The sequence below is a fragment of the Eptatretus burgeri genome, chromosome 2, assembly GCF_056783735.1.
Source record: "Eptatretus burgeri isolate ZD-2024b chromosome 2, Ebu_testis_v1, whole genome shotgun sequence".
Taxonomy (NCBI): Eukaryota; Metazoa; Chordata; class Myxini; order Myxiniformes; family Myxinidae; genus Eptatretus; species Eptatretus burgeri.
The window spans coordinates 110,760,148-110,774,601 of NC_140962.1; the positions used below are offsets into that span (position 1 = coordinate 110,760,148).

The 14,454-nt window shown below is 39.0% G+C and overlaps 1 protein-coding gene across 1 annotated transcript in view; it reads right to left on the bottom strand.

Moving 5' to 3' along the window:
* Positions 1 to 1,636: 1,636 nt before the first annotated feature.
* Positions 1,637 to 14,454, bottom strand: part of LOC147032824 (beta-1,4-galactosyltransferase 2-like) — an 18,446-nt gene continuing 5,628 nt past the window's right edge. Inside the window, exons 3-4 of the mRNA XM_085870716.1 lie at positions 11,560 to 11,664; positions 1,637 to 8,214 (exon numbers count right to left, since the gene is read on the bottom strand). Of these exons, the coding sequence (XP_085726842.1) occupies positions 8,079 to 8,214; positions 11,560 to 11,664 (241 nt within the window). The 3' untranslated portion in view covers positions 1,637 to 8,078. The remainder of the gene's footprint in view (positions 8,215 to 11,559; positions 11,665 to 14,454) is intronic.

Sequence of the window (14,454 nt, forward strand, 5' to 3'; positions counted from 1 at the left end):
GTTAAGAGCTGGGTTGAGAATCGAACCCAGGCTAGACGACTTAGAGTTTAGTGTACACACCTGTCGACCATCCTAGCAGCCAGATTTATGGATTTCATTAAAATGTTTCCCTCTTTTTCAAATCGTATGCTGAGTGGTCCATGTCTTGTTGCATCTCCTGGTAAATAATATAGAGTACTGGGTAAAATAAAAATGGTGACAAGCCCTTCACCCTGTAGGTACCATTAATTAATTTGCTTGAAGAAGATATGCCCTTGGATGAGTGATTTTGATGGTGGGAGGGTTACATCCATCACAGCTCATGTAGTTTGAGCTTTGACCAATTGAAGTGGTTGAATTATGAATGGGAGCAGTTGTTTTGGTTGTCAGGAACATCAGGTTATCCAGGATTAATAAATTGTTGAACATGTGATGTTTTAACTACAACCTTCCATTTCAGACTGGTTTGGATAGACGAGTACAGTCATCTCAAAATCTACACAGTGTTTTCCCAAAAATATTCACATAATAAAAACAAAATGCAGTTATTACTTCACAACCAATTATTTACTTTGTAATGGGGTGTTATTCCACCTTTAGGAACAAATCCAACTGAAACACAATCTCTTAATCTGTAATCTGGGAAGACTTTAAACTTGAATGCGAACTTGAGGCCATCATTGTATTATTTTGAAGCACGCTTAAATGGACGATCGGTATAACAAGGGTTGGTCAATAGGCTGTTCTTAGAGGCAGTACGTGTCCCAAGGTGGATCAGCAGAGGGTTATTTTTCAACCAATAAGACACAGGTGTTTTAATCAACCAATGAATGCAGGAAGGAAGTTGACCAAAAAGTTTTAAGATTGAGTGAAGGTCGATGACGGTAGATCACCTCATTGTTCGTGAAGTTTTCTTTGTCTCATCTCACTTTCATTAAAAGCAGGAATGTCATCGTTACCTCCCCACCAAAGGTGGACAGAGATTGCTTTCACCACTGTTTGTTTGTGAGCAGGATATCTCAAAAAGTTGTGCACAGATTCGGATGAAATTTCGTGGACAGGTTGGTTGTGCGACAAGGACGAACTGATTATATTTTGGTGAAGATCGAGATAATAGAATTATAAAAGTGATTCTTCTCCATGAGATAGGGCGAAAAACGGTATTTCAAAAAGTTATGGACGGATTCGGCCGAAACTTTGTCACCCAACCAACCTATCCATCAAGTACCAATTGATTCGATTTTGGCGAAGATCTGAATCCGAATACGAGACTTTCAGTGATCCTTCACCATTGAGAGATGGGCCAAAATGAGAAACAGAATGATAATTCAAAAAGTTGACGACACTTTATGACAAAACTCTGTGGACGAGTTGGTTAGGTGACGAGAACAAGGCAATTCAATTTTGGTTCAGGTCCGGATGCAGATCCAGCCAATCAGTGGGACACAAAACGTGAACCGATTCAGCTTGGCAGAGGTATGGGCTCTACCAAATGCTGCTCAAGTTGTCCATGTAAAATTCACTGGTCCCTCACACGTGCATTATGTTAGCCATGCAGTGCCCTCCGATGCCACTCCTGAGTGGTAATAGTTTCTCTCTTCGTGTGATTAGAGAGGAAAATCACTTTATTGTGCATGACAAGAAAATGGACACAAAATAGTGTACATTTTTATTAGACCAGGTTGCTTGCATTAGTGACAGAAAAAACTTGATTCGTAGAAAGAATAAAATAAAATAAAATAAAAGTTTTATGGAAACATATTGAAAACCTTCATAATTCTCAACATATTGGAAGACACTACTCCAGTGGTCAGTTTTCTTGAGACAAATGTGATTAATGTAGAGCAGGATTGGCTTTAAATCAACTTATAGAAACATATGGATAATGTAATGCTCAACTAGTTATCAGGTCTGTTTTAACATTTTCCCCAATCGTGATTCTATTAATTTGCAAGTTTCTACAACACCCTCCACCCGCACCAACATTCACAGAAAAAAAACTAGAACGGCACTCGGGAGAGCGCATTCCTGCGCCTCGTAATGCCGGATCCATGAGAACACATTGGGCCAATTTTTTTTTTGAAATATCATGCTATACAGTACAATATTGTTTTTGGCCCCATCTCTCAATGGTGAAGAATCACTTAATAAATTCTACGAATCGGATCCGGACCTTCACCAAAATCGAATCAAAAAAAAGTTCACGAAAAAAATAAATAAATACCGAACATGTCCACAAAATTTAATCCTGATCCGTTCACAACTTTTTCAGATATCCTGTATACAAACAGACAAGCAGACATGAAGGGGTGAAAACAACCAGTGGTGGAGGTAAAAAACTAAAAATGAATTTCTGGGATTCATAAGTGAATGTAATAAATGTGTCTCCCTCCACCTCTATCAAAAGTCAGTAATGACTGTGATAAGGTTTTATTTTCCTGCCAAGTCTTGTCTCAATTAGTTGAAATATAAATGCTTGATAGGACAGAATTTCACATCTGATTTTCTGTTGACCAAATCTAAAGAAAAGTACCAAACTAATATCTGTCAACTTCAATCTGTGGAGGTTATGGAAAGGCATAATTTTGCTAGTTAACCTCTGCCATCGAAGATGGACGGAGGTTACTGTTTTCACCCCTGTCTGTTTGTTGGTTTGTTTGTGAACAGTATTATGGAAAAACTCCTGGACGGATTTCGACGAAACTTGGTGGGGGTATTAGGTATGGTCCAAGGATCATGCCATTAGATTGTGAACTAATCATATTTGAATTTTTGTTTTTGCATTTCTACATGTTTTAAGTGATTTCCAACCAAAAAAAAAAAAAAATTTGTAAGAGAAAATAAAACTTAGAAAATTTTGCAACTTTTTTTCAAAAAAATTTCGATTTTATTTGAAAAATATTTGAATTTTTTTTTTTGCATTTCTACATATTTTAAGTGATTTCCAACCCCCCAAAAAAATTTAGTTAGAGAAAAAAAAAATTTGCACCTTTTTTGGCATTTCTACATGCGCGTCAATCTAGTTTAGTTTATTCAATCGTGGTTCAGTAGAGTCTGATCCGTTTTGACCTACAATGAATAGGATATCAGGTTCACTTAAGTGACCCAGCAGTATTGGCGGCGGAGGTTCTGCACTCTACCGAGTGCTCCCCCTCTTGTTCTTGTATGGATTAGTTGAAATACAAAGCCATGAGAAAAAAAAAAAACACAACTTGATGGTATTCATAGAATACATACCCCATGCAGTCTTGAGAAGGACATGGTGCAAGCCAACTCTTGTCAATAATTTTTTTTTATTTGATCCAATATGGCTGCCAGACCACATGACTATTTTAGAAATTGTACCTGTGTTGACCTCAAAAAGTTAGTGGTTGAATTCAGTGACTTGATATTGAAAATCCTGTTCAAATTTCAAGTCAATCAGATAAAAATTGAAGATTTCAGAAATTTAGCCTATGTTAGCCTTTTGGCCTAAAAAAAAAAAAAAGAAAAAAGTTGTGGTCGAATTCAGTGAGCTCATATGAATGAGAGAATCATATTCAAATTTTAAGTCAATCAGATGAAAATTGACAATTTTCAGAAATTTGGCCGATGTTGACCTCAAAAGAGTGACCACTACATCACATGGTCATAAACATGTGGTAAAGTTTCAATTATGCCAAACAGTTTTCAGTGTACTTAAAATGCAGACACGACATACGATGTATGCCACCGAACGCTGAAACCCGCTTTTCCCTTTGCGAGTGCAGGGTAAAAAATAAACAGTTTCTCTATGAATCCCAATAAGGCTTGATTCAAAGCACCCTTGTACTAACTTTAAACGTTGTTGACTCAAATATAAGATGATGGGAAGATAAAATCACATGATTTTTATTTATTTTTTGTGGTTTATCTTTGCCGATTTAAAATATCGGAAAGGGGCCTAATTCAGATGGAACTAGAGGGGGAGCACTCGGTAGAGTGCAAAACCTCCGCCGCCAATACTGCTAGGTCACTCAAGTGAACCTGATATCCTATTCATTCAATTTGACGTCAACAGTGCTCACAGAGTTATAGTTTGCAACTTTCCCTTTTACTTTTAACTTTTACATACTCAATTCATTCGTCATAACTAGATTCCTTGAGACAGAAATTGATTTTACGTGGGTATATCCACCTGAAGTTCCAAAATCAGCTGCAATTATAATTTTGGCATGTTTTTTTTGTTGGAAATTACTTATAACATGTAGAAATGCAAAAAAAAAAATCTAAATTTTGTTGAAAAAAAATTTGCAAAATTTTTATTTCTCTAACAATTTTTTTTTGGGGGGGGGTGGAAATCACTTAAAACATGTAGAAATGCAAAAAAAGAAATCGAAATTTTGTTGAAAAAAAGTTGCAAAAATTTCTTTTTCTCAAACAATTTTTTTTTGGGGGGGGGGGTTGGAAATCACTTAAAACATGTAGAAATGCAAAGAAAAAAAAAATTCAAATATTTTTTCAAATTGGCCACCATAGCGGCCATATTGGATTTTGGACCAAGTCCAAAATCTAATGGCATGATCCTTGGACCAGACCTAACCCCCCCACCAAGTTTCGTCGAGGAGTTTTTCCATAATACTGTTCACAAACAAACAAACAAACAAACAGAAAGGGGTGAAAACAGTAACCTCCATCCATCTTCGATGGCAGAGGTTAATAAAAAAGGGTGTCGGTGCATTTGACCAAGGTACTTACATGCCAATTTTTTAAAAAAGAGGATTGTCTCAGAAATTAAGGAATATGTCGTATGCAATTACTGGAAAGATAGGAAAGTAAATAAACCCGAGAAGAGGGGGAGACAGTAATGATAAAACTAGAATTGCAAGCAACTATCAAAGCTTCAAAGAACCATGAGATTCAAATTTAGAAGTTTTGAAACAATTATTAACTACATACATATAAAAAGATGTTTTTCCTGTCAACATACTTACAGTAGTGTCTTGGTTACTACAACAGTGACATCGTGGTTGCTAACAATTAATGGGCATGTTGCAAGTATTCAAATCCTAAACACTACAAGCTACTAACCGAAACCAGTTTTCTCCATCAAAATGTAGCAACTTCCTTATGTTGAAAAACATTTTTATTTTGGACACATCCTCGTAAATTTGAGATGACCCAGTCCATCGATAATATAATGCATCTGAAGTTTCACATCGTTTGGTTTAGCGGTTTGAGATCTTTGAAAAGCAATAACAAAAAAAACCCCAGAAAATTAATAGAATACCTTATCCCATGCAGCCTTGAGAAAAATGACATTGGGAAGGGTCTTTTCAACTCTTGCTTTGTGTTTGAGCACATTCTATATTTCCTACAAACCGTGATTTTGTCAGAATCTTGATATTCCCCAATGCTTAGAGAACAAAGGACAAACTTGATTGGTCGAGACAGCGTAACATCTTGTCCAAGTATTGTGAAACTGGGTTTATTTGTAAGTGCCAAAAAGATGAATTGTGTTCTATATTTAACATGCTACATTAGTTATGAGTGCATGTTTGTGTCCTTTATGACATCACTAAAAAGAGTAAGTTTCCTGTTTGGCAGTCAAACAAAATTTAAAATTATTCCACACAGCCAGACTAAAACAACTGAAAGGTTCATATAATATCTTATCCAACGCAGTCTTGAGAAATAAGGGGCGGAGTATGAGAGCGGCAAATTTGATTGGTCGTGATGATGTAGAATGCCGTAATATTTTGTCCAAGTACTGCTAAACGGAAGGGTTTTGAAAAGTGCCAAAAAGGCGATTGTGTTCTCCAGTGTACAAGTAGATAATTCAATTGAAATAAAATAAAGATTTTAAAGGCTGCAGAAAATTTGTTTTTGAAGTTTACCTCCGTTGAGCAGCACTTTTACACCACGTTATTTAACACATAACATTGGTTATTTGTGCCTGTTGTTTCTATCCTTTATGACGTCCTCAAAACAGTTAGTTTCCTGCTCGGAATTATTTTCAATTTTCGTTGATTGCCAGACAGGCAGAAAGGTTGGGGGGGGGGTGTAATAAATGATCACTCCTCTTTGCGCATGTGCAATTAGGACGAATTCAGAGCCAAAGTGCTGCAAAACTATAGGTTAGTTTTTCAATTTGTGTTCAAAGTTGAAATTGCATTCAATTGAAATCAAGTTGTTCCTCGATCATAAAGTGATGTTTGTAGACAGACAGAAGTGAACCAATTGTTCAACCCCACTTTTCGCTTTATTTGTGCAAGGGATTTATGAGTACCTGTACCTTACTTCTCTGTACGCATGTGCACTCGGGATGAGACCAACCAATCTGCCAAATTCAGAGTCAAAATACTGCTAAACATCAGGTTCGTGTTCCGGTTCATGTTCATGTTCTACAGTGTTCAAAATATAAAATTAAATTGAAACAAAGTAGTTCTTTCATCAAACACTGATGTTTGTAGACAGACAGACAGAGAGTGAGCTAATTGCTTCACATGCAGGGAAACGAAAAAAAAAAACAACCAACATTGACAAACCGTTCAACCATTCTGGTTCAATTCAGGATATGCAATAGATCTGCTGACTTGGAACACCACGGTGTAGTTTCAGAGTTTTATCAGTGCATTGATCTTCCAGTCAGAAAAGGAGCAACAAAACTACATGTAATGAAAAGAAGAATATTAGCAGGAGCAATAGACTTCTCTCTGAAAGGTTAAACCATTGAAAAAACAAGGATTAAGGTTTCATTGTTGAATTGTCGGAGTAGTCTCTTTTTTGCAAGTTCACTCATTTATCCCACTTTATGCTAGGAAAGAACCTGTCATTACAGATGGGTTAATATCCCCAGAGTTTGTGTATTTTTGTACGACTTGCAAAACCCACTCCCCCTGAGAGCAGTGCTATACATAAGGTATTTACACTGAGCATTGAGGTCTTTCCCCCACCTGAAACCCTTGGGATTATAATTTATTTATTTTATCACCGAAAGCCGTCCCAAATATACAGCGAGTACAACCAGCAGTTTTAAAATCATTCTATCCAGCGATTCAGGAGTGCATGGAAGTCACAGACACTTCTCCAATTCTCGTGCGATTAAATGACTCCCAAGTTGTCCATACTCAACATGACTAAAAAAACAAAGAAATATATCAAAATTTACCAACTCATATATTAGCCACATGATTTGTATGAAATATTGCAAGTTATGATATTGTGGATAAATTGGGTGTTTGAAAAGGCTGAAATAAAGGAAATATTTTTAATTTCTTTTTTTGAGACAGTGCCTTTGAGGTAATTAGGATGATGTGGACTGATAAAATGGCCCCCATGTAGTCCAGATTTAATGCCTTTTTTTGGTGGGTGTCACAAATAACTTTGCATCAAACTGTAAACAAAAACTCCCTGCAATGTAATCTTAAAAAAAAAAATTATATTAATTACATCAGTAATCTACAAATTTACAGGACGATTTTCATCTCGTTTGATAAAACAACTTCACAAATTTTGCTTCAACCCTAAAGGAATCAAATGGTTCAAAAACGTGAATGATATACAGAAACATTTTGGAAATTACCTGTATTAATTCATTTGAAGCAATGGGTTAAAATAGTGTGCACTGGCTTTAGATTAATTGTGAATCTCAAGCTAAACATGGTATGACTACAAACTTTTTAAAATCCTAAAACACGGCATTTAAAAAAATGTATTTACTCAAAATAATTTTCTCAAGTGGCACTTTTAATTGCTTACAATGAAAAGTATTGCAGACGTCAGTAAAGCAGTAACATTTAGCTATTCAAATTATGAAAATAAAAAACTGTCACTCAATAAAATTATTTCCACTAATTTTTTTTCAGATATAATAAATAGGTTAAAGTGTTGCGTAGGTTCCTGTTAGGGTTCAGTATGTGTTGAGACTATAGTAGCCAAAGTTGTAAATTTTGCAGAAAACAATAATCCACATTAGTTGGAACTCAAAATTATCTTCAAAATCTTGCCAATGAACCAATATAGATAGCTTCAAAAGATACTACAGCATTCAACATATTCTTCCATGGCCATCCTGGAGGAATCGGCTGAGGACACCTCAGTTCTGCTACCAAATAGAAAAGTGTCAGGGACTAAGAGTGTTAACGTTTGGGCTTCCCAACATCCACGTGCAATTCTGTGTAGAGCTTGAACCTTGAGATGGAGAGCAAGTTGTACTGCAGACTGTTCAGGCCGTCCCTCATCATGTCAACACTTGTGCGAGCAAAAAGGTCATAACTGTTCAATAGAGTATATGGGGGTGGATAGATGCAGAGATATAAATGATTGATTAAATAAGCAATTGATCACATACACGATTAAATGAATGAATATTTTTATGACTCATCATCATCATCAACTCATCTATCTTCTCAGGGCCAAGTGGCCCATAAGGATGCAGTGCGTACTCTCCAGTCTCTCCTGTTTCTGGCTATTGGCCTGGCTTCATCCCATGATTTCCATCCTATTTATTTTCTTTCTTTTTCCACTGCTCTCTTCCAAGTTGTTCTCGGATGTCCCACTTTCATTCTTTCTTCCTTTGGACTTCCATGACAATGCTGCCATACAGTTGCTACCATCTTTCATTCTTAGCACATGTCCAATCCATTTCCATCTTCTGGTCTTCACTTCATTACTTTGGCTCTTCTGAGTATTTCTTCATTTGATATGATGTATTGCCATCTGATTTTCAATATTCCACGCAGACATTGGAATATAAATTTGTCAAGTTTCCAACTGTCCCCTTTGTTTATCTTCCAAGCCTTACATTCATATAATAGTAATGATTTTACAAGTGAGTTAAACAGTCTTGATTTCGTTTTCAATGTATAAATGCTGGAGCTCCACATTTGCTTTATTTTCATAAAGGATACCATAGCTTTACAAATTCTGTACCTAATATCTTTTTCCCCTCCTTTTTTGTTGCCGATGGCCCCTAAGTATGTGTATGTACTTCACTTCATTTAGATACTGGTCTCCAATTTGAATTCACTCCATTCAAAACTGTTTGATATGCTTTTACTATTTATCCACAAAACCTGCGTTTTCTTCTTGTATATTTTGAGTGCAGTTTTTGATGCAAACCGATTCATTTTTGTTACTTCCGTTTGCATATGTTGGTAGCTTGATGACAAAAGGGCAATGTCGTCAGCAAAATCCAAATCCTCCAGTTTTGTTGTAAACTTCCACCTAATCCCTGTGTTGTTGCCATCTGTTGTCTTCCTCATTATCCAGTTAACTATTAGCACTAACGAGAATATAAAACCGGACATTACATCGCCTTGCTTCACTCCTGTTTTTAACCATGAACCACTGATTCCTCTCCCAACTCTCACATTGCACAATCACTATCCTCATCCAAGATCTGTACCATCTATCTAGAATTCCAGCAATCTCTGTCTGTCTGCCTGTCTGTATGTGTGTGTGTGTCTGCGACCGCCGTTTCTTAACAACCACTGGTCCGATCTAATTGAAACTTGCCAGGAATATTGCTGGGGACCTGAGGATGTGCCTTTTCAAGGTTTGGTATTAATCGGACAAGTGCTTCCCAAGTTACGGTCATTTATTTCTCAACCAATGACAGGACACGGTGCTATGACATCACTATTGACGTCACAATTCTTCTTCTTTTTTTTTTCACGATTGACGTCACAATTCTTCTTCTTCTTCTTCGTTTGATATGACGTCACAATTGATGCTGGGGACCTGAGTATGTGCCTTTTCAAGGTTTGATATCGTTCAACTTCATCCGTTTCAGCTGTTTCCCTAGGTTTGAAAGCTGTTTTTTTTCCCAAGGTTTGAATTAATTGTTCAAATTATTAATTAATCCCAAGGTTTGAATTTTCCCAAGGGAAACAGCTGTTTGAAATTATAATTTTTTTTTTTTTTGCATGTACGTCCACACACGAACGGGCACGCACGTACGGGTCTGTGTGTCTGTCTGCGTCCGCTGTTTCTCGACAACCACTGGTCCGATCTAATTGAAACTTGCCAGGTATATTGCTGGGGCCCTGTGGATGTGCCTTTTCAAGGTTTGATATTTATAATCGGACAAGTGGTTCCCAAATTACGGCCATTTATTTGCCAACCAATGACAGGACACGGTGCTATGACATCACGAATGACGTCGCAGATCCTCTTTTTTCTTTTCTTTTTGCACGATTGACATAACAATTCTTCTTCTTCTTCGTTTGATATGACGTCACAATTGACACTGGGGACCTGAGTATGTTTCCCAGGTGTTTCCAAAGTTATGGCCATTTATGATACGGTTGGTCCGATCTAATTGAAATAATGCCCCAATCCAGTCGTCATTTACGAGAGCGAAGGAACGAATCTGCACGTACGGCCCCGCACTAGAATTTTAAATTTCAACTTAATCCGACACATGGTCTGGCAGCCATAATTATTTAATTTTTTTATTACGAGTTATTATTATTATTTTAAAAAAATAATTCTCACTTGGCTGTGCCTCGATGGGTTTGAGGGTAGAGTAGCAGCAGATGAAATGTGAATCCTATACAGGTTCCTCCTGATGACTTCATCGTTGCTTTTTGCTTGTTCGGGTTCCTTATTACTCCAAAGCAGGACGATACCTATTTGGTCTTCCATTTGATTGTACCTTCCAGGACTGTAACTCTAAGGCACCAAACTGTCCACAAACCTGACATCTTCCTCCTAGATTGGGACCTTTCTTTCACCATAACCATGACCAACATGAGCTGGGATTTGAATTTCACTTGCAGTTTCCATAACAACAGTTTTGAATCAAGTGGGTTGTCAGCCCTCTGGAGCAGGTTTATTTTTGTGGTTTTCCTTTCCCCGAGCCAGAGCCTCATAAGCCTAACACTGCAAGTTGTTAGTTTCAAAGGTGCACCAACATGGAGGTGAGGTTGACTTAGGTGCTCTACGGTTCACCAGCAGACTACTACTTTATGTTTTTCACTGAAAACTGAACTCGCCCACCCTGATCTCACCTCACTGGCTGTCATGCCGAGTGCATGAATACCCTCGCCACCCACTTCTACGACTACTAAATTTTAAATGGCCACAATTATTTACACCTTCTTGGGTGGTTGCCTGAGGAACGTTTTTGTCTTAAGTCCTTCAAGAAGCAACTGCCCATGAGGGACAATGAACTGAAGGTGTCAGGAATTTGGCATTTATCCAGAATGCCGATAATAATCCACTTGCTCTTTGTGAAGGACACTGTGGATCGTGGAAAAAAAAAATCCACCAACTAATACTAGCAGATGGAACACACAGTATAACGTCCATCTGAGGGACAGCACACACATTGATGAATCACACTGCCTGTGAAACACCACAATGACAGTTTATAGCTGGGTTGGGATACAAACCCAGGCTACACAGTTCAGAGGTGAACATGTGCACTTCTCTGAAAGTGTAAATTGATAAAAAAAAAAAAAAATGAGCAATGAAATCGATCAATTTATTTTGAATATCATTCCCCTACCCTCACACCCCAACACTTATGATTCAAAAGTTGTGAAAGCTTAACATGACCTGGCAAAATAAACTAAGCTGCATTGCAACAAAAATGCTTATCAGTGGAATGCTTACTTTTTAGTGTTGACACCATTGCCTTTATCCCTGCGATGGTGAATCATCTTTGTTCTTGCAATGATGGCTGGTGGCCTTTCAACCTTCATTCCTTTTAATGTAATGCTGTGGTACAGGACAGAAAAAAGGTTACACCCTGAATGTGCATGAACTGTCTTGGTCACTTCAAATGCATAAAAACTGAGGTAATTTTGAATGGAAAACCGGTCTTAAATTCCTCAAACCAAATACTGAGAGTATAGAAACTGTCTTCGGAAAGAAGGTGGAGTGACATTTTAGGCATGAACCCTTCAATGCAAGAGAAAAGAAAAACCCCTGAGGACAGACATGACACACAGACCTCTCCTGAAACGCACCCACATGTGGAGATAGCAGCCAACAACAGCAACTTACACACATGCATGCGGCAAAAATTACATAGTTAGAAGTCGTTGTACTCTCATATACTTGCTGGCAGTTTAAGTTACCTTTACAATTGCTCGAGGTTATGCTTTAGGTTTTAGGTTCTGCAATTTTGATTTACTAGTGCGGGCCTGTAGGGGCGGGCCAGTATGTGCAGCTTCGTGCCTGCAGTATCAGGTCCCCAGCATCAATTGTGACGTCATATCAAACGAAGAAGAAGAAGAATTGTGATGCCCCCTCTCTCTCGCCCCCTTTCTCCCCTCTCCTCTGTCCCTCCTCCTCTCTCGACCCCCTCTCTCGTCCCCCTCTCTCACCCCTCTGTAAATTGTGACGTCATATCAAACGAAGAAGAACAATTTACGCCCCCTCTCTCTCGCCCCCCCCTTTCGTCCTCCTCTCTCGCCCCCTCCCTCACCCCTCCCTTGCCCCCTCTCTCGAATTGTGACGCTCCCTCTCTCTCTCGCCCCCTTTCTCCCCTCTCCTCTGTCCCTCCTCCTCTCTCGCCCCCTCTCTCGCCCCTCTGTAAATTGTGACGTCATATCAAATGAAGAAGAACACCATTGTGACGCCCCTCTCTCTCGCCTCCCCTTTCTCCTCCTCTCTTGCCCCTCTCTCACCCCTCCCTCACCCCCCTCTCTCGCCCCCTCTCTCGGTTTGTGATGGCCCCTCTCTCTCGCTCCTCCTCTCTCCCCCTCTCTTGAATTGTGACGCCCCTCTCTCTCGCTTATCTATAATTATAGATAGATAATCTATATAACTCTCCTCCCCTCTCTCGCCCCCTCTCTCGCACCTCCTCGCTCCTCCTCTCTTGAATTGTGACGCCCCCTCTCTCTCCCCCTCTCTCTCGCCTATCTATAATTACAGATAGATAATCTATATAACTCTCCTCCCTCTCTCACCCCCTCTCTCGCACCTCCTCTCTCCCCTCTCTTGAATTGTGACGCACCCCTTTTTCCCCCTCTCTCTCCCCCTCTCTTGAATTGTGACGCCCCTCTCTCTACCCCCTCTCTCTCGCCTATCTATAATTATAGATAGATAATCTATATAACTCTCGTCCCCTTCTCTCGCACCTCCTCTCTCCCCCTCATCTCTCTCCCCCCTATCAAACAAACAGACATAAATATTAAGACACACAGACATGAATATCAAACCTTGAAAAGGCACATCCGCGGGTCCCCAGCAATATTCCTGGCAAGTTTCAATCGTGCAAAAGAAATATAAAAAAAAATAAAAAAAATAAACATTAATTGTGACGTCATTCGTGACATCATAGCACCGTGTCCTGTCATTGGTCGACAGATAAATGGCCGTAACTTGGGAACCACTCATCTGATTATATCAAACCTTGAAAAGGCACATCCGCGGGTCCCCGGCAATATTCCTGGCAAGTTTCAATCAGATTGGACCGTCAATCGTGCAAAAAAAATAAAGATAATAAAAAATAAATAAATAAACATTAATTGTGACGTCATTCGTGACATCATAGCACTGTGTCTTGTCATTGGTCGACAGATAAATGGCCGTAACTTGGGAACCGCTCGTCCGATTAATATCAAACCTTGAAAAGGCACATCCGCAGGGCCCCGGCAATATTCCTGGCAAGTTTCAATCCGATCAGACCAGCGGTTGTCGAGAAACTGCGGTTGCACTCGCGCGCGCGCACGCACACACACACACACACACACACACACACACACACACACACACACACACACACACACACACACACACACACACACACACACACACACACACACACACACACACACACACACACACACACACACACACACACACACACACACACACACACACACACACACACACACACACACACACACACACACACACACAGCTGGAATTATATATAGATGTTTACTGCAATGATTGCCAGTAACTGAAGTGATTACAGTTCAAATTACAGTAATCTGCAGATAATTGCTCTCATACTAGAGTTAAAACTACAGTTCATTACCCATTTAATTACAGTAGTCTGCAGGGAATTACTCCTTAATGCTCGAGTAAAAACTATTGTTGGTTACAGTTCCAACTTGAAGGGTACTTGGTCGAGCGCATACCTCCGCCACGTAATGACTGATCCAGAAGAACATACCGGGTCCAAGAAATTTTTGAAATATCGTGCTATATATTGTTTTTGGCCCCATCTCTCAATGGTGAAGAATCACTTAAAAAATAAAACATTCTCGTATCCAGATTTTCACGAAAATCTAATCAGTTTGTCCTGGTCACACACACCCAACATGCCCACCAAATTTCATTTGAATCTGTCCACAACTTTTTTAGATATCCTGCACACAAAGAAACAGACAAAGAAACAATGACAGACAGGGCTGAAAACATAACCTCCAACCACCTTCAGTGGCAGAGGTAAAATGAGTAGTCTATAGAGAATAAGTCCTTAATACTGGAGTTAAAACTATTGTTGGTTACAGTTCTAATTACAGTAGTTTGCAGAAAATAACTACTGTGTAG